Here is a 20,502-nt window from a genome sequence, read left to right on the forward strand (position 1 = left end):
CCACAGGGGGATCGAAGCCAACCCGGAGAAGGTGCAGGCTATATTAGACATGGTATCCCCAACCTACCGGAACGAGGTCCAATCTCTTACAGGCAAGGTGGCCGCCCTGTCAAGGTTCATCTCCAGGCTGACGGACAAGTGTACTCCTTTCTTCAAACTGCTAAAAACCCAGCACGTCGAGGTAATAGCCTGGACAGCTGAGCACGAGACTGCTTTTATTGGCTTGAAGGCGTACTTATCAGCGGTACCTCTACTTTACAAACCCGTTCCAGGAGAAATGCTCTACATATATCTGGCGGCATCTTCAACAGCTGTAAGCTCAGCTCTGATTAGGAAGGACTCCGATTGCGAGTACCCGGTGTACTATGCTGGAAAGGGGTACACTGGTGCAGAATCCAGGTACCCGGACATTGAAAAAATAGCACTGGCCCTCCTGGTATCGGCCCGGAAGCTTAGGCATTACTTCCAAGCACATTCAATCACCGTTTTCACTAATCACCCGCTGAGGCAGGTTTTGCAGAAACTAGAGACATCGGGCAGGTTAATTAAATGGGCCATCGAGCTGGGAGAGTTCAATATCAAGTACCAACCCCGGACAGCTATTAAGGGCCAGGCAGCGGCAGATTTTATTTCTGAGGCGATTCCCTCCCATAACCCGTCCCTGGAATCACCTGAACCACTAGCCCCGGATCCGCCTCCACCAAGCACTTGGCGATTATATGTTGATGGCGCATCCAACAAGAAAACCAGTGGAGCCGGTATCCTGCTAATTAGCCCGGACGATCAAGTCTACGAGTACGCCCTCAAATTTGCCTTCAAGGCATCCAACAACACCGCAGAATACGAGGCACTCATAGCAGGTCTGCAGATCGCCCGGGAACTAGGGGTGCAGCACCTTAGTATTTTCAGTGATTCCCAGTTGGTCGTAAACCAGGTCAGCGGTAACTTCGAGGCAAAGGAACCCCACATGTCCTCTTACCAGGCTCTGGCTCGGGCATTAGTTCAGAGATTTACCTCCTACATTTTTACCCAGATACCGAGGGCAGAAAACGACAAGGCAGACGCCCTTGCTAAGCTTGCATCAACTTCTCCAAGTCCTACCTATGGGGCCACTAAAGTCGAAATACTCGAGAGACCTAGCACTTCTAAAACTGTGTCAGAAATATTCGCTGTGGATCACACAGTTTCGTGGATGGACCCAATTTTGAAATACATGGTCGACGGCGTAGCACCGGACGATAAGATCGAGGCCAGAAGACTACAGTTAAGGTCAGCTCGATACACGATCATGAATGGCAAATTATACCGGAGAGGCCACTGCTTCCCGAATCTGGAGTGTGTAACCCCGGAGGAAGGTCACAAAATAATGAAGGACATACATGCTGGTGTATGCGGTAACCATGCCGGAGCACGATCTCTTGCACACAAGACCCTAAGGGCAGGATATTTCTGGCCAACCATGTCGGCCCTAGCCCAAACAATATCCAGTTCTTGCCACAAGTGCCAAATGTATGCAAATATCCCAAGGGCACCACCCATTGCCCTCTCCATCCTCCTTGCACCATGGCCGTTCTGTCAGTGGGGTTTGGACTTGATTGGTAAACTTCCCACAGCTGTGGGGTAATTCAAATACGCCATCGTCGCTGTGGACTATCAAACAAAGTGGGTTGAAGCAGAACCTCTTGTCGCCATCACCACGGAAAAGGTAAAAAATTTCCTGTGGAAGAACATCTACTGCAGGTTTGGAGTCCCGGACACCATAGTCACGGACAATGGTGCCCAGTTTGACAACGATGAGTTGAGGGCTTACACAGAGAACCTGGGCACCAGGATCCTATATGCATCCCCGGCTCACCCCCAGACCAACGGTCAGGTCGAGGCTGTCAACAAGATCATCAAGAAGATACTGAAAAAGAAGCTCGATGATGCCAAGGGTCTTTGGGCTGCTAAACTCCCGGAGGTGTTGTGGGCTATCAGGACCACGGCAATAGAGGCCACCGGAGAGACCCCGTTCTGCATGCATGGCTTTCGGGACAGAAGCGGTACTCCCTATTGAAACACAAGTCCAGAGTCCCCGGATCGAATACTTCGATGCGGGTACCAACTCGGAAGGCCTACAACTCGATGCCGATTTACTAGAGGAACGAAGGGATGTGGCACACATGCATAACTTGGCTAACAAGCGGAGGATAGCTCGCTACTACGATGCCAAGGTACAATCCCGCACACTGAAGTTGGGGGACTGGGTCATGAAGCAGGTCTACCCAGAGCCCCGGGGACTGGATCCATCCTGGACAGGCCCTTACGAGATCGTTGAAGAGGTAGGCCCCGCAACCTTTTTCATCCGGGACATGGACGGAGTCGTTTCCCGGCATCCATGGAATACCCAGCGCCTGCGGTACTATTACAAGTAGCTCCGGGAGCATCTTGTCCTAGCTTTTGCTTTTTGACCATACAGCTATGGCAAGCTACCCATCGGGTACTCATTCTGTATCTAACCACCATGTGGTATTTGAATGGAAAAATGAATTATTCAGACCATTTCTAGCATTTTTTTTACCTACCCCGGACATTCCCGGACATAGCTATTGTCAGTTACTCTATTCCGGTAATAAGTGATGCAAGTAAATGCTTAAGGTACAAAATCCTAGAAATTTTAATTCCTTTCCAATTCCCATTCAAATTCAAAAATTTTAATCCACAAAAGCCTGGACTACCAAGCACAGGAATTACGCCATTGTTCAAGGCAAGGATAACTTTTACTAAAAAAAAAATAAAAAAAAAAATATAACATATACAAAAAAAGGGGAATCCAAGTACTACTGCTCCTCACCGGTACTCTGGGATCCACCGGCACCAGACTTGGCTGCCGCCTCCATGTCTTTCTTCTTCTTCTCAAGAAGGCCCCGCCTGAATTTGGCCTCGTCCAAGTACCCAGCCGCCACCCATTCCTTGAATTTCATGATAATAGCTTTGTCTTGGGCAGCAGCCAGCATGGCAATGAGCTCTTCGGAGGCCTTGTACTCCTCTACGGCCTCGTGCTTCTCCGCGGGAAGACGCTCCTCCAGGTAGTCTGCTTTCTCCTTCCAGGATGTGGCAGACTCCGCAGCCTTTTTTTCGGAGTCCCGGGCACTTTTCATCTCTTCCCGGGCCTCAGAGATTTCAGATTCAAGCTCCGCGATTCGCTGCTTGGCCGCGTCCATCTCGGCAACCAGGGGAGTCAAAGACTCAACCTTCTTCCTCAAGGAGTCCCGCTCCTTCTCCAGCTTGACCTTCTCGCCATGAAGATACTTCACCTGCCCGGAGAGATTGCTAACCTCCTCCTTCAGTTGAGTATCTTCCTCGCTGGCATCCACCGCATACACATTGAAGAGTGCCTGCAAGCGCACCGATTAACATATATATGTAGTAATAAAGGGCTACAAGGGTAAAGCAAACCCGTACCCGCATCATGGATTCCCGGGCAAGACGGCGATTCTCTTTGGGAGTATTGTCTTTGGCCCGCACCCGGTCGAGATCAATGTCCTTCAGGTCACTAAGCATGGCCCGCACGAACTTCTCGTTAGCAACCCCGTACTCGCTCAGCAGCTGCTTGATGGGCTTCTTGGGGATTACCGGAAGGGCAGGAGACAACATGCCAAGCGAAAGCGACGACTCGGGTACCGGGTGATCCTTCTTCTGTCTCTTAGCACCGGACCCCTTAACATCCCGGCCGGTATACGTCACCTCATGCTTCTCGCTTCGGTGCCGATGCTTGTGAGATCTCCTCTTCTCACCTGGAAGCAAGGCCTCATCACTCCCAGTGGAGCGGGAAGAAATAGATACGGAGGCCGGTGCTTTTTCCTTCCCGGTATCAGCAATGGTAATGACGTCAGCAACCGACGGCTGCACGACTTGGGTCGCGGGAGCTTCAGGATCAGGTGCCCCATACGCCGCATCAGTGAGCTCCAGTAGGGTCTCTTCAACGGACCGACCCGTAGTTTTCGACCCTAGGTCGACTTCAATGTGAAGGGCGTCTTCTCCCTGCCCCATCAGCATATCCATCAGCTGGTTATCATCCATTTTGTCCTCCTCTTTGCCTCTCCGGGGTTTCCTCTTCGGTGCTTTCACTGCAGTAAGTTCGAAGTTAGTCAAGGAAAGAGGACAGGGTGACATGCAAAAAAAAAAAAACAAATAAAACCTTTCAGCCTCACCGGGAAGCCACCCTAGTCCTAGCCTAAAAAGTATAGAGTGCCGGATGAATCTATAAGAGCTCCTCTCCTTTTCACTCCAAACGGCATATACCCGGGCTATCCTCTTCCTTTCTACCTCAGACAAACTGTAGGCCTGGTCCCCGATGGCTTGGAAGGTACCGGTCAGCTGCCACTTCTTATTTTTGATTTGCCACCGGCCCCCAGCTAGAAACACTTTATTCCTCCACCTTTTGCTCATCGAGGAAGGCATATCGGTAACTAGTGGTTCGTAGTCCCTAGCAGCAAATGTCACCGTACCCGCACAGGACAGCTTCCTCGAGTACAGGACCCTGTGCACCGCGCGGAATTCATTTACGGAAGGCCACCCTTGTTGGCACAAGTCCCACATGGCCAACATACTATATATTTGGCGAATGGCATTCGGGGTCAACTGCCCCGGTGACAGGTTCAGCATCCGCAATAGATACTGTAGGCACCGGGGCAGAGGTAGCGATAACCCTTGGTGGAACTGGTTCTCGTGCAGCGCCACCCACCCCGGAGCAGGATTTGCGGCCATCTCTCCATCCTTGAGAGGCCTAAGCTCTACTGAATCCGGTATTCCCCACTTCAGTCGCATGCCGATGATCTCCTTCATCGTCATACTTCTCCCGGGTTCGTCGCATACGGTCCCGTCCGCCAGTGTATACCTAGGCATCGGTATGCCCTCGGGAATTGCCACCGTGACTACCGGGGCCTCCGCCGACCCTCCCTCGCTCTCACCCTCGTCGGACTCCTCACTGCTCTCCGAGAACACCCCAGTCGAGGATCCGGTATTCTCTGCTAATTGACTTACTTGCGCTAAGTACCGATCGATGTCCACTTCAGCTTGCCTGGCAGAAGACTGGTACGACGATCCCGCATCCCCACCCTTGGTTTCTGATTCCATCCTAACTACGATACCGGGGACCTCAAAACTCGATATATCTGGAATCAGAAGCACAAGGGTTAGCCTAGCCAGATCTAAGACCATGTTGAAGCGCGGATCACTCCCCACTTCAAGAAAAACCCAGAAATTCCCAGAAATTCAAACAGAAAAACCCAGAATTCCCAGAAATTCAAAACAAACCCACAACTCTAAAACAAGAAACAAACCGACACTAGTATTATTCGTGTTCTTTCTTTACGCAAACAAACAGAAAAACCCAGAAATTCCCAGAAACGCAAACAAAAAACCCAGGAAACACACAAGAAAAACCAAAAACCAAACCACATTCCCTTACCTCTTTTCCTGCAGTCGCTAAATCCGGCCAAGGCCTTCTCTGTGATCGCACCTCAAGGCTTTCGTCTCCACTCCTCACAGCAACAGAGGCACACAGTGAGAAAGTCAAAAGCAAAACTCGCAAATTCTCAGAACTTTGGAAAAAGTGAGAAGGGAAACAGTCTGTTTCCCTCTTAAATTCAATCTCCAAAGCATCAGGGCCGTTGAAGACGAAAAGCCCTCAACCGCAAGATCGCTACACGTGTCCCACGTCTTGAAAACCGTCAGTGGAGGGGACGGGCATTTATTGCACTCAGTCTGCCCCACGTGGCTGACATGCACCGCTTACCCCATTGGGTACCGGAGGCTCACATCCTCTACCCCACCGGGTATCAGAGCCAGATCCTCTCTCTACCCCATCGGGTATCAGAGTCAAGTCCTCTCTACCCCATTGGGTACCGGAGGCTCACATCCTCTACCCCATCGGGTATCAGAGTCAAGTCCTCTCTACCCCATTGGGTACCGGAGGCTCACATCCTCTACCCCACCGGGTATCAGAGCCAAATCCTCTCTCTACCCGATGGGGTATCAGAGTCAAGTCCTCTCTACCCCATTGGGTACCGGAGGCTCACATCCTCTACCCCACCGGGTATCAGAGCCAAATCCTCTCTCTACCCCATCGGGTATCAGAGTCAAGTCCTCTCTACCCCATTGGGTACCGAAGGCTCACATCCTCTTCCCCATCGGGTATCAGAGTCAAGTCCTCTCTACCCCATTGGGTACCGGAGGCTCACATCCTCTACCCCACCGGGTATCAGAGCCAAATCCTCTCTCTACCCCATCGGGTATCAGAGTCAAGTCCTCTCTACCCCATTGGGTACCGGAGGCTCACATCCTCTACCCCATCGGGTATGAGAGTCAAGTCCTCTCTACCCCATTGGGTACCGGAGGCTCACATCCTCTACCCCACCGGGTATCAGAGCCAAATCCTCTCTCTACCCCATCGGGTATCAGAGTCAAGTCCTCTCTACCCCATTGGGTACCGGAGGCTCACATCCTCTACCCCATCGGGTATTAGAGTCAAGTCCTCTCTACCCCATTGGGTACCGGAGGCTCACATCCTCTACCCCATCGGGTATCAGGGTCAAGTCCCCTCTACCCTATCAGGTACCGGAGGCTCAACCCTCACCCTATCGTAGCGTGTAGATTAGCTACCTACAGCGTAACCCGCTCAAGATATCCCTTGAACGGGAACTTGGGGGACTCCTTATAGGCACACTAGTGCCAAACTTCCGAGACAATAATAAGTCCCCACCCAAGAAACATCTTGAACGGGAACTTGGGGGACTTGTACACACTAGGGAAGTCTCAACTAAGTTTGGCATTGTCGGCTGGGCCCCATCGGTACTCCCATGTACTATGCCATGGGCCGGGTTTACGACCCACCATGGCGGGGCTCATCTGGGATGCCACCCCGGGCACCCAGGGCCCTGGGCAAGGCCAGCACAGCCCAACTATTTACACAACAGGAGGACTGATGGCATCAGAAGAACAACTAGTGTCCCACATCGAGGATGGGGGAGACTTCCTTCACATGCTCGAGTATAAAGGCATTAGCACAACTACCTTTTACGGGTAATAACTCCTTTATCCACTATTTACTTACTATACATCTATATTAGCTTCTCACTCAGGCATCGGAGAGGTATAAACCGTCCGGTACGGTTTATCCCTCTAAACGTGTGTTATTGATACAGGATTTAGGAGTTGGATCGGTACCCCAGACGGTATAGCATTCTGTGTGAGGTACCCGGAGAAAGCCACCAGAAACAGATTGCTTGAAGCATTTCGCTTTCGAAGAGAGACTTAGCCACTTAGGGGAGTTGTTTCATCGAAACGCACAAATCTGACATACTGAGTGTCTGAGTAGTGTGACTCTGTGAGCTGTTGTGGGAGACTGGGAATACACGCGACTTTGGTGGATAATTTTTTTTTTCTTTGGGCTGGTATGGGCTGAAAGGTAGAGATATATATATACCTAAAGGTTTTTAGCCCAAAATCTCATCTAGACTTGAGCCCATATAACCTTCCACATCCTTCCGCCACTGCTTTCTACTTGAAAATTTTCATTTTCTGTGACATTTCTTTTACAAACAAGTTTACCACTAAACGAAAACATATCTATCTATATAGTTTGTTTAACAAAAAAAAATTACATTTCCTTTTCCTGCCTACAGAGCACTACATAAGATAGCACCCAATTAAAGCAGTAGGAATCATCAAGATTTCTCTAGAACTATGCTCTGAAATTTTCACTGAGCGGAATGTTGGTGCTCGTTCAAGTAAATCTCAGCCAAGGCAGTATGTAATGCTGCCCCGACGGGAAGGACGTCCTCATCAAGAAAGAAGTAAGGGGAGTGCGGTGAGTAAACTGAACCCACTTCCTCATTTCTTATTCCGATGCCGATCATGATTCCAGGAATCGATTCTTGATAGAAAGCAAAGTCTTCACCTGCCATCACTTTTTTGCCGACCTTCACATTCTCAGGACCAAGCACAAGTTTTCCAACCCTCTTTACATGCGAATTCAAGCTTTCGTCATTGAAAACAGCAGGGTATGGGGGAAACTCTTCACTTTTCATGTCAACGTATGCAATACATCTATGCACAGCTGCCTGCCCTTCAATAACCTGCAAGAAATCCCAAAAATTTAGGCATCACCAACTTAAAAAATATGAATAATCTGCATAACTTATTTCTTTCTCTAAATTTTTGATTCAAGCTGGTTGATAACCTACTTACATAGTGATGAAAGAACATCCAGCAAGAATTTTTGTAATAATAATATGGTGATGACAGTACGACAACCAAGTCTACCGGGAAAAGGTTAATAAATGCCGCATACCTCTTTCAATCGCCTCATGAGTTGGTACAAGCCTTCCGTTGTAAGACTCCTCAATGTGCCCCCAAATTCAACATAGGCCGGAATTACATTGGATGCCGTCCCTCCTCGAACATAAGTGACAGACAGAACCTTCATCAGAAAACTAGCTATTAGGACCTTACTGCAGTCAAGGTTCTTATGTTTTCATTACTGTCATATGCATACTCAACCCGCAGAAATTTTTATAACTAAGAAAACATAGGTGGGTTACTGCAAATACTGTCAGTACAAATAAATTTTGCAATGACTCTGCACCTTACAATGGAGCAATTGCATATTAAAGCTGACCAATTGAAATAGAAAAAGACTTAAACTGAGATTATGTAGAGGCATAACATAAGTATGCTTTCAAACATTTCAAGCAAGAGTCCTGTATATATCTTCACTTCCTCCATTGACAAACAAGGAAAAATGTGAAAACTGCATGGTATTTTATCTTTTGAAAAGGGACTCACTTGACTTTGGAGGGGATCAGTTTCTCTTGAGATGAGCTGCTGCAATGCTGAAATTGCAAAAGAGGCAGCGAGTATTGGGTCAGTAGTGATATGGGGAGCTGCAGCATGCCCACCTTCACCGATTATTTTTGCTTCAAAGAAGCTAACAGCAGCCAAGTGTGGCCCTGCCATGGATGCTATGCTTCCTGTGGGTATCATATAATCGACGTGCATCCCAAATATTGCTTCCGCTTCACCAAGAGCACCCTCTTTTATCATCTCGGCTGCTCCAGCACCTCCCTCCTCAGCAGGTTGAAAAATAAGTCTAACAGTACCCTTCAACACCATATCAAGAAAAAACTGTCTGAATTAAAAATCAAGAACCCTCTTCTATCAAATATTGCATTCATTGCTAAATTTCCAGAGAAAGAATGAAACTTTGTGCTCAGATAGACATTCATTTTGGGTGCACAACATGACAGTATGAAAGATTTCAACAGAAACATGCATACTTTCATCAACAAACTTTACGATTTCAACACACAGATTGAATTATTGAAACTTGTGTTAATATGGACATTCATTCTTGTTGCACAACAAGTGAGTAAGTTAGATTTCAACACAAGATTGCATATTTTCATCAATGAACACTATGCTATCAACTGAAAGAATTGAAACTTGTGCTCAGATTAACATTCATTTTGGTCACACAATCACATGAATGTATGGAACTCACTGACCTGAAGTTTCTCTTTTCGTTGACTAAGCAACTTAGCAGCACCTAGAAGCATAGCGGTGTGAGCATCATGACCACAACCGTGCATTTTCCCATCAATCTTACTCTTGTGCTCCCAATCAACAAGCTCCTACACACATCAAACAAAACCAAAATCGCAAGATCATGACAAGAAGTTAATTTCCCGATAGCAAAAGGAAAGTTTTCAATTACTTGCATAGGGAGGGCGTCCATGTCAGCCCGAAGAGCAACAACTGGGGCAGAACCGGACCCAATTTGGGCCACAATACCAGTTTTGGCAATTGGGTACGAGTAAGAGATGCCAAGTTGGTCCAGCTCTCTGCGTAGAAGAGCACTGGTGTTGTGCTCTTGGAATCTGAGTTCTGGGTTTTCATGGATTTGCCTTCTTATTGAGACCAACCAGTTTTTGTCTTTCTGGGCTGCGTTTAGAATCTCTTCTCCGTAGTTTTGGTCCCGAGTGCCATGGATGACACAAAAGGAAGAAAGTGAGAGATGAAAAACTAGAAGTGAATTGAAAATCGAACAAGGATTCATATCATGAATCTGCTTGTATTGCTGGGATTTGCTAAGAAAGATGATAGTAGTGGCAGCCTGTAATTGATAGAGAAGAGGGGCTCGTTGACTGAAAGAGAGTGTAATACTAATGCTCACGCTTCTGAAGCTGTACGTGCATTTGTATCTAGCACTATATTTACTGTAATAATAAGAGGGGTTATCATTCGGCCGCGGGCCTAAAAGCTCATGGGCGCCTGGCCGGCCCAATATGTAAAATTTTGGTCCAGTCCGACCTACAGCAAAGCTCATCTCAGAATACTAGAATTGAATATTTTTTTATGCAATTATTAGTTGAATATGTGAATTAATTATTGCTATCTAGGGAAATATGGCTGCTGGCTCTGAATCAAAACAAGGATTCAACGTCGTTAACAAAAGGCCGAGTCAGAGGCGGGTAGAGCAGAAGCCGGGAAGGCAGAAGCTTCACCCATTTTAGTCGACCCAGAAAAAAGTAGCAAAGGGAGGCAGCATCCAGTGGATCAGCGTCAAAGGCGGATTGAATCAGATCCAATTGACCCAGTGGGCGGATACAGCTGCATCTAAGCTAATGAATTAGTACCAATTCATGAACAAAAATTCACATGCGAAGATGCGAAACTTCCCGAGTTCCATCCAGTGACTATAAAAAATGCTATATTAGTTGCGTGTTGTTACTTGTGTAAAGAGAGGAAAGCGATTCATTCACAAAAAGCCATGTTAAGTAGGGATGGGAGGACATCATATATATATAACACATACACATGGAAACGAGAATAGAATTGAAACTAATGACATTAATATTATTGATCAATTCAACTAATTACTAAACATCGACTTGGGGGGACTAATCACGTTTGTCACTACTACTACTTGTTGTAACAAACTATTTATTATCTGAAACTAATTAAAGAAACTAGTTGTTTGAAACGACTACTCGATCTCCAAAGTTGTCAACCTTGATGGTTCTTCTCGCACTTGTTGTAGCAAGGACCCAAATAGTTATTTCCTCTATGAGCATCTGCATGCATCCAGCAAACATATATCACAAACTTAATTTTAGGATAAAATTAACTTTATGAGAATAGACATATCAAAATAATTATGAAATTGCAATATATACCTGAACCAGTTAATTTTGTTTTAGCAGCAAACTTATAAGCACATCCAAGTGTACAATGATAGAGCTCAGGCTTCACATTCCCCTGGTTCATGGTGCACTCTAGCATGCATGTACCAAAACAAAAAGCTCCACCAAAATGAATTTTGGGAAAGCGAAACTTATCCGGTGAAATCAGGGATGCCTTGCGACCAAAACACTTAGCACCACATTGAATGGCACATAGACCTACATCGACTAAACCCTCCGGTTCAGCAGAACCCGAACCATCTGATGATGGCGATGGCGGATTTGGAGAGCGAATCGGAGGCGTTGCATGATCGTTACCTTCATTATGAGCAAGAGCTGCTGCTGCTAGCACTAGTACTAGTAGCAAAATAATGGAAACCCTGCTGTCTGTTGCGAATGCCATGGCTAACAACTACTCTAGCTCTCTATATTCTTTAGCTATGAACTTTGGTTATGATCCATGTTGAACAGAGACTCGGTATTTATAGTATATTGCTGGTCTAGGGTTCTTCGTCCATGTATGGTAATATTAGAAGAAAATATTTGAGAGCACATAATTCATAATTAATTAGTTGGATAAGATTGTGGTTGGCTGGAGATTGATCTGGATATCTTGCTACGTACAGAATAATTCGATCCATTATTCCATGCACGATGAATATGAACATGACGACATGATGTATATACCTACATGTATCTATAATGTACATAACAGTATTGACCACCAATTTGATTTAATTATCATCAAAGATTCATTTAGCTGGATAATTAATACGACAATCAAGCTACTTTGATTTTTAAATTGATTGACGGCCTGATTGACATGGATATGGTATATATTTATGGTACAATATATCATGAATTTACAAATTTTACACCACCTTTATTGATAGATTGGGATAGCTTATGATTGACATGCTTGTATTAATGGAAACAATTTTCCTAATTATCTAATCTTTCATTAATTTGTGTAATTTAGTATTCAATTAGCTACATTCTAAAAAAAAAAAAAAGTATTAAATTAGCTAGCTTGATAATGCTTGCAAGCAATCTAGCGACTTAAATTTTTTTTGGTTGATTGATGGCTTGTTGCATGAGAAATTTGTTCAGGTAACCGCCAAAGCATGGAAATTGGAAAGATTCTTGAATAGTTGTCGGGTCCGATAGGTTAAAATTAGGTTTAAAAAAAAAAACCTGTTCTCAAAAACCTTGATTTCTCATCTAAAATTGTGGAATTTTGGCCACCATCGCATTTTCTTATTTGCTCATTAAAATTTTTTCACACTTAAATAGTAAGAATTTATGAAATTGAGGAACTAAAAAATTAAGACACAATTTTTTTTTTTTTTTAGGATTTTTCTAAGTAAAAAAAAATACAAATTAAATAGGAGATGTGCAGCAAGTACTGAAGTTCATAATCTTATTTATCAAACAAAAGAACTCCTCAAAATGGTTTGCTGTTGTACATAAACTCGGCTTGTCTGGGATAGCTCTTCATGTTTTTGTTAGCTTGCGCTTCTTCTATTGCAAGTGTACAAGCTGTACGTGATAAGTCTTTGCTGATATCAGCTGTTTGTATCCAGAGCCGGCCTAGCGCAAGGCAGATAAGCAACTGCCTTATGCCCTTGCTTGGGGAAGATAGATTCCACCTTTTTTTTTTATTAGAATCTAGCAAGCGAGCCTTATTTAATTTAGTAAAGGCCTCACTTTGAAATAAGTCATTTGAACTTATACAGGCCTTGCAGAACTAGACCTCTTACCTTTACGTCGATTTTTTTTCTTCTCTTTTTCTACAACAAACTTTCTTGTATATTTTGTAATTGTCTATCTTTGGCTAACTGAAATTAGGCCTCCATATACAAGTTATGTTATTCTAATTTTCATAGTTGAGATCCAAAATTATTTAGTACAAGACTTCGTTTGTAAAATAGCAAGGATGCACTAAAATAAAATAAAATAAAGGAAAAAAAAAAGTTATTATTTTTACCTTAGGCCTCATTTATCATTGAGAAAATGGTATGTACGGTACTCCGTCTTTGCCTTCTTATAACTTTTGGTACCTGAACAAAAAAAAAAAGGATTAAATTCTGCTTATTACCTTGTACTTTCAAGGGTTCATCAGTTCAGTCCCTGCACTTCTAATTTAATCAGAAAAGTTTTTGTACTCTCTAATTTCATCAAATCAATCCAATCTCTCTCTCTCTCTCTCTCTACACACACATATAATAGTTCTTATTTAAAATTAAAACCGCTAGTTTGCTTGCAAGCATAATCAAGCTGGCTAATTGAATGCAAATTACACAAATGACAGATTAGTTATATAATTAGGACAATTATTTCCATTAATACAATGGAAATTATTCTATGCACCGACGGTGCAAGTGACCCAACCCTTATAAAATAATCTCAACCCTTGATATTTATTATCAACTTTATTTTTAATAAACAAAAAATGTATTTAATGCAATCTAACCATTCATTTATGTTGGTGCAAGTGCACGGCGGTGCTCTGAATGAAATAACAATCCTTAATGACGAGCGATTCCACGGTCCAAGCTTGAATGAAATCTTCTTGTGATGATAACCTCATAATAACATGTCTTGGATCGAGTAATTCATCTCAATCCATCAATACAGGTGGTGTAAAATTTGTAAATTCATGATATATAGTACCATAAATATATACCTTATCCATGTCAATCCAGCCGTCAATCAAATTTCTTGATTGTCATATTAATTATCCAGCGAAGTGAATCTTTGATTGATAAATCAAACTGGTGCTTAGCATTGATCAATATTGTTATGTACATTATAGATACATATGTAGGTATATACATCATGTCGTTTGTTCATATTCATCGTGCATGGAATAATAGATCGAATTATTCTGTACGTAGCAAGATTGTATCAGTATACATGATCTATCTTCAGCCAACCACGATTTTATCTAACTAATTAATTATGAATTATGTGCTCTCAAATATTTTCTTCTAATATTACCATACATGGACGAAGAACCCTAGACCAGCAATATGCTATAAATACCGAGTCTCTGTTCAATATGGATCATAACCAAAGTTCATAGCTAAAGAATATAGAGAGCTAGAGTAGTTGTTAGCCATGGCATTCGCAACAGACAGTAGGGTTTCCATTTTCGTGCTACTAATACTAGTGCTAGCAGCAGCAGCTTTTGCTCACAATGAAGGTGATGATCATGCAACGCCTCCGATTCGGTCTCCAAATCCATTATCGCCATCATCAGATGGTTCGGGTTCTGCTGAACCGGAGGGTTTAGTCGATGTAGGTCTATGTGCCATTCAATGTGGTGCTAAGTGTTTTGGTCGCAAGGCATCCCTGATTTCACCTGATAAGTTTCACTTTCCCAAAATTCATTTTCGTGGACCTGTTTGTTTTGGTACATGCATGCTAGAGTGCACCATGAATCAGGGGAATGTGAAGCCAGAGCTCTATCATTGTACACTTGGATGTGCTTATAAGTTTGCTGCTAAAACAAAATCAACTGGTTCAGGTATATATTGCAATTTCATTACTTTGATATGTGTATTCTCATAAAGTTAATTTCATCCTAAAATTAAGTATATGTTTGCTGGATGCAGATGCTCATAGAGGGAATAACTATTTGGGTTCTTGCTACAACAAGTGCGAGAAGAACTATCAAGGTTGACAACTTTGGAGATCGAGTAGTCGTTTCAAACAATTAATTTGTTTAGTTTCAGATAATAACTAGTTTGTTACAATAAGCAGTAGTAGTTACAAACGTGATTAGTCCGCCCAAGTCGATGTTTAGCTTAGTTGAATTGATCAATAATATAGTTTGAATTTTATTCTCGTTTCCATGTGTGTGTTATATCATATCTCCCATCCCTACTTGACATAGCTTTTGTGAATGGACCGGTTTTCCTCCCTTTACACTAGTAACAACACGCAACCAATATAGCAATTTTTACAATCACTGGATGGAACCCGGGAAGTTCCACATCTTCGCCTGTGAATTTTTGTTCATAAATTGGTACTAACAACGTTGAATCTTTGTTTTGATTCAGAGTCATCGACCATATTTCCCTAGATAGCCAACCGTCAAACCATGTAAAGATCTTTGAATAGTTATGGGGTCTGATATGTTTTTTTTTTTGAGAATGGGGATCTGATATGTTAAAATTAAGAGAGGGCAAAAAAAATAAGAAAAAGGAAAAAAGAATTTTTTTTGAAAACCTTGATTTCTCACCTAAAATTGTGGACTTCTGGCCAAAATCGCATTTTCTTATGTGCTCACTAAAATTCTTCCACTCTCGAATAGTAAGAATTTATCAAACTGAGAAACTTAAAAATTAAGACAGATTATTTTTTTTTAGGATTTTTCTAAGTCATGAAACAATACAATTTCAAATAGGAGATGTGCAGCAAGTACTGAAGTTCATATAATCTTATTTATCAAACAAAAGAACTCCTCAAAATGGTTTGCTGCTGTACATAAACTCGGTCTGTCTAGGATAGACTACACAAAATTTAAGTAGAGATACTAATCCTATAAGCCTATCAAAGCACCCCGGCCCTCTTAAAAATCTGGGGCTCCAACCATATGCATGGCAAAAGGTCTTCAAGCAGCTTCAAAACTTATGAAATCCCCACATGCTAGCAAATATCATAAACAAAATTGCACCCACAACTACTCTAAACATAAAGGCAAATGACCAAATAGAATGGCCAGCAGGAGTGGCCTTCAAGACCACAGAAGGAACCTTTTTGCCTGTCAAAATGCTCCCCATTGATGTGATATTTGGTGCGGCGGAAATAGTCTGGTTACTGGACTCGACAATGAGTGTCTCCAGGGGTTCATCCAAAGCATTACCAGCATCAAAAGCAGTATCACTACTAGCTATCTTTTCTGGATCTCTCGACTCCTGCAAGCAGCATTAAAAGGATTATCAACCCCTGAACAAATCTCACCAGATTTTGACATTGTTTGCGCTTCTCACCTCCACAGCGATTAGTTTTCTTTCATGGTCTTCTGGTCTATAATGCAGGTCTTGAGACATATTCCTGCACTGAATTGACCCTATTTGAAGTGTTTTCTGGTACATTAATCTTCTTGGTGCTTCACCCTGTGTCATAATACTCTGTCTCACAGTGCTAGTTGGAGGTGTTTGGCGAGTCATAATCCTAATTCCAGTGCCACCACTGGGACTGAGAAGTGCATTTGAATGATTGCTTGACACCTCAACCCTTGAGGATTGTTCTGCAAAAAACAAATGGCAACATATTAATTTCATAACATTCATCTAGTAAAGAACCCACACATCTCCCACACTCATTGATGTCAATATCCGAAGATTCATACCATAATTTTGCGGAGTTGTTGCAATCTGCATGGGGCCCTTTCTATCAATATTCCCCTCCAACCAAATAGGGGTTTGAAGCTCTTCCATGTACTGTATGAGATGAAACAATGGAAAATTAATTTTTAGAGATAATCATTTAAAAGAATATCACACAGAAATCAAATATTTTTGGTAAATTCCATACCCTCGACAATGTCAGATCGGAGGCAAAACTAGGAAAGGGCACATAGTCATGAAAAAAGAAAATTATCTTGAAAGCTTCTACTCACCAGTACTTCATTCAGTTTTGCGTCTGCATCATTGCATGATCCATAGTCCTTAATGGAGACAACATTCTTGGTCTCACAAATCTGAGTGTCCAAATCTTCGAAGGAGTATTCCTCTGAACTGTTGAATATTGTGCTCAGGAACTCAGAAATTTCTGCATCTTGATCATTGCTGTCATTAGGAAACTGCAACCCTCTATGACCATTGTTTAAGCCAATGCTACCAGGGTAACAATGCTCCACTTCCATATGTGAGTGCATAGGGGGAAAAAGTGGCTCTTCCTCAGGGTCATAAAATCTGCTTAAATATTCCTCGAGCGGCAGATCCAGTTGACCTGGTCCATCATAATCATTGCAGCTGTTGCTAGGGCACTCACTAATTGGTAGAGGGTCTGATGCCATCCCATCATAATTATCGGCATTAGTACATTCTGCTCTAGTAGGAAGCTTTTCAGGTTGCACTTGACATGATGGTGATGGTGGAACCAGTGCTTGAGCAGACTGCGTGTCTTCAAGAGGAGATTTGACAACGCTAGGGGAGGATACAGCTGGTTCAGTTTCATCACAGTTTGAAATTTCGATACTCTCATCTTGTTTTTTAAACAGACGACAAAGGACAAAAGGACTCTGCATAATACAACACCAGAACCATCTCATTAATGCTTTTGAACATCTAGTCATTTTATATGGCAGGTCAGTGATTTGTGCATGTGTGTGGCGGATAAGTGAAAACAAAATGCAACATAAATCCCTCCACTCCTGAACCAACTAAAGAATTTGCATGGAAAAAGTAACCTAATTTCTAGGCAAAGAGACTCAAATAAAGGTTAAGACTTGTTAACTGCTTCTTACTACATAAACCATCAGCTTTCATGCCAACAAAGAATATATGAGATTTCACCGGACACCAGGTTAATTAGATTATGAGGTTCTTGCTAAATTATACATTTTACATTTAATTGGTTTACTCAAAATGTGACCTTTTAAGACTGTTGAGTGCAAATATGCTCAAAACAAGTAAAATGCTCATATAATAACTAACCAAGAAACTTATACAGGGTGAAGGAAAAACCAACCTGGCCAGGATGAGTGCCATCAAGCTCCTGCTGCGTAGCACGGTACTCGTGCATAACCCAATTCGTCCTCTTACCCTTGGGAGCACGCCCAGTATGGAAGACCAGGGTCTTTTTCATTCCAACCAAGTTTGCTCCAGACTTGATTCTACGATCTTTACCGGTGGCCTTCCAGTACCCTGCACTTGTAGCCCTGTTCAACCTGAACCCATTTGGGTACTTCTTGTCCTGTGGACAGAAGAAGAACCACTCCGGATCCTGTGTCTGTATCACTGACAAATCTGCATAAACAAAAACACAAATCTTTCAACATTTAGCAAGAAAAAAAATTAAAACTTTGAACACCCAACAACTGATAATTCAAGAAAGTGCACTTCATTTTCACTAATTGTTCATTCAAAATTACTAAATGATCAAATCTTTTTCCACTAACCGATCAAAAATTCTCACTGATTACTCATTTCTTGCTAATTGTTCATTCAAATTACAATCCTTTTCACTTTTATGCCTCTAATTCTCAAAAGCTCAAATCTTTTCTACCAACTGTTCATTCAAATCAAACCCCATTAACAAAAACAGATCAGAAATTACAGCACAAGGTGAAAATTTTTACCAGGCAAATCCCAGGGCTCCCATTTGCAAACATCAATTTCCCGAATAACGCTGACTTGTTTATGATTTCCATTGATTTTCGATCTCAGATAAAAATCAATCAGCTCCTCATCCGTTGGCCTGAATCTGAATCCCAGAGGCAGAGAGGACAGAGACACCACTCCCATATCCATCACCATTCAACCCAGAAATTAAAAGTCAATCAATATGTAAAAGAAACCCCTAAATTAAACCCTAGAAATCAAATCGATCAGATTGGGAATTGGGGATTCAGGTCTGGCCCATCAGCTTTTTTCTTTGTTCTTTGAGTCTGAAAAGAGAGAACTCAGCTCAGCTCTGAGTTAGCGTCCTTCGCTTTTATATGCACTGGACTCTTAAGCAAGCCGCGTTTAAATTCCGGGTGGAGACCGCGTCCGATTAAATCTAGGGGCGTGCATAATGCCACCGGTTTTGTTCATAATTTCGGTAATACCACTGTTTGTCTCGAAACAGATTCAAAGCACCTACATGCACTTTTAGTAAAAGCAATTTCACTCGTTGGGTCACTGTGTCAGACAGTATTTACTGCTTTTCTATGTTTGTTTCCGCCAGTTAGGTTTGAAAACTGACATAGGTGACTCGGTTTGTTCGTAGGTCAGGAAACTAACGCACACAGTGTTCCAGAGTGACCCAGTGACCCAAAATCCAAATAGTTGAAATAAACATAAAAAAGCAGTGAACAGTATTTGATCCAGTGACCTAATGACATAACGACCCTGGTCCAAGTACTCAACGGGTGAACTTTTTTTTTTTTTTTGTCTAAAGATGATCAAATGATTTCACTCCTACCCCCATGGTGACTCGAACCCATGACTTCGTCATTAGGTAGTGGGTGCTCAACGGGTGAACTTGCTGTAACAATATACAGCTAAATAACATCAAGTATACTTTCTAATTACTAAAAAAAAATTAATTACATCAATGGTTAATCTAGCACTGTTGAACTATCGATGCGTAGAACAAATTTTGCGTCTAACTCCTAAGGAGAACTTATGTTAAAAAAATAATAATAATAATAAATTAAAAAATAAAAAAAATTGCTAGAGAAAACTAAAGGACAGGGAGTGTAGTTTGGAGAAAGAGTAGGGGTATAATGGATAACTGACGAAGCGTCGCAACGAAGGTAACGCGGGAGGGGTTGAGTAAGAAAGCCAATGAGGTACGGACACGTTAGCAGAGTGCGCTTACCTGGAAGGTGGTCCCGGTTGAAGCTGCTGCCAACGCGTTGCATCCACTTGTCGAGCTCTGACGTTACTTAGAGATTTTTTTAATTTGTCTTTTTCTATCTTTTTCTTTTTATTATCGTTTTCAGTTCTAATTTTGGGCGTAGAAATTTGAATGTGGGGTGACCCAATGACGAGAAAAATGAGATGGTGACTGATTTGACCCGATGATCCTATGCCCATTTGATGCGTAACATGATGGTATATGAGAAGATTGTGCGTCCATCTAAAGCTAACCATGTAAGAACAAACTGAATTTGTAAACGTTAAATTTTATTTTAATTGTTTGTGTTCTAATATGTACAAAAACATAATAGGATCTTATAAGTAACGATCTAATTTCTTTGACAATAAAGCTCAAAATTAACATATTAATTCGTCAATTTCTCTGTAACTCAAAATTAATAGATAGCGAATAATTAAAACAAAAAAAGAACCCTTTCAAAAAAAAAAAACAAAAAAAGAACTAAAACTTTTGAACTTTCTTTTGTTGGACCAAATACATCTAACTATAATACTTTGGATATTCACATAATATCTCTCAGAATGAGGAAAGCTTGGAATTGTATCATAATAAACAATTAAGCTTAGAATGGGGTAGTCCACTTTATACTTTCTAAAAGATTACCACCCACCTCTGGTCTCGTGAGCTTTATAGTTGATGATCATACATATAAATATGTTCATCAACAAATTTTAGTTAG

At 42.4% G+C, this 20,502-nt stretch overlaps 3 protein-coding genes across 3 annotated transcripts; all 3 read right to left on the reverse strand.

Moving 5' to 3' along the window:
• Nucleotides 1–7,588: 7,588 nt before the first annotated feature.
• On the reverse strand, nucleotides 7,589–10,236 carry LOC133717820 (IAA-amino acid hydrolase ILR1-like 5). Its single transcript, XM_062144564.1, has 5 exons — nucleotides 9,758–10,236; nucleotides 9,549–9,674; nucleotides 8,830–9,144; nucleotides 8,336–8,464; nucleotides 7,589–8,120 (listed from the first exon to the last, which is right to left on the reverse strand). The coding sequence occupies exons 1-5, from the start codon at nucleotides 10,097–10,099 to the stop codon at nucleotides 7,743–7,745; spliced, it is 1,290 nt and encodes a 429-aa protein (XP_062000548.1). The 5' UTR covers nucleotides 10,100–10,236; the 3' UTR covers nucleotides 7,589–7,742.
• A 705-nt stretch (nucleotides 10,237–10,941) lies between these two features.
• Nucleotides 10,942–11,750, reverse strand: LOC133714351 (uncharacterized). Its single transcript, XM_062140449.1, has 2 exons — nucleotides 11,220–11,750; nucleotides 10,942–11,117 (listed from the first exon to the last, which is right to left on the reverse strand). Exons 1-2 carry the CDS (start codon nucleotides 11,626–11,628, stop codon nucleotides 11,050–11,052), a joined length of 477 nt encoding a protein of 158 aa, XP_061996433.1. The 5' UTR covers nucleotides 11,629–11,750; the 3' UTR covers nucleotides 10,942–11,049.
• Nucleotides 11,751–15,651: 3,901 nt separating this feature from the next.
• LOC133714739 (NAC domain-containing protein 91-like) lies at nucleotides 15,652–18,876 on the reverse strand. Its single transcript, XM_062140993.1, has 6 exons — nucleotides 18,538–18,876; nucleotides 17,928–18,205; nucleotides 16,855–17,478; nucleotides 16,585–16,675; nucleotides 16,223–16,482; nucleotides 15,652–16,147 (listed from the first exon to the last, which is right to left on the reverse strand). The coding sequence occupies exons 1-6, from the start codon at nucleotides 18,713–18,715 to the stop codon at nucleotides 15,854–15,856; spliced, it is 1,725 nt and encodes a 574-aa protein (XP_061996977.1). The 5' UTR covers nucleotides 18,716–18,876; the 3' UTR covers nucleotides 15,652–15,853.
• Nucleotides 18,877–20,502: the final 1,626 nt, after the last annotated feature.

Source organism: Rosa rugosa, chromosome 6, assembly GCF_958449725.1.
Source record: "Rosa rugosa chromosome 6, drRosRugo1.1, whole genome shotgun sequence".
NCBI lineage: Eukaryota > Viridiplantae > Streptophyta > Magnoliopsida > Rosales > Rosaceae > Rosa > Rosa rugosa.

Excerpts from the sequence above, each read along its gene's own strand:
- LOC133717820 (XM_062144564.1), bottom strand. The coding sequence starts at position 10,099 with ATGAATCCTTGTTCGATTTTCAATTCACTTCTAGTTTTTCATCTCTCA. Across the intron at positions 9,145-9,548 it reads AACGAAAAGAGAAACTTCAG|GGTACTGTTAGACTTATTTT; the intron begins GTCAGTGAGTTC and ends ATGGTGTTGAAG. Across the intron at positions 8,465-8,829 it reads CTGATCCCCTCCAAAGTCAA|GTTCTGTCTGTCACTTATGT; the intron begins GTGAGTCCCTTT and ends TTTCTGATGAAG.
- LOC133714351 (XM_062140449.1), bottom strand. The coding sequence starts at position 11,628 with ATGGCATTCGCAACAGACAGCAGGGTTTCCATTATTTTGCTACTAGTA. Across the intron at positions 11,118-11,219 it reads AACAAAATTAACTGGTTCAG|ATGCTCATAGAGGAAATAAC; the intron begins GTATATATTGCA and ends GGATGCATGCAG.
- LOC133714739 (XM_062140993.1), bottom strand. The coding sequence starts at position 18,715 with ATGGTGATGGATATGGGAGTGGTGTCTCTGTCCTCTCTGCCTCTGGGA. Across the intron at positions 17,479-17,927 it reads ATGGCACTCATCCTGGCCAG|AGTCCTTTTGTCCTTTGTCG; the intron begins GTTGGTTTTTCC and ends TGTATTATGCAG. Across the intron at positions 16,148-16,222 it reads GAAAACTAATCGCTGTGGAG|GAGTCGAGAGATCCAGAAAA; the intron begins GTGAGAAGCGCA and ends TGCTGCTTGCAG.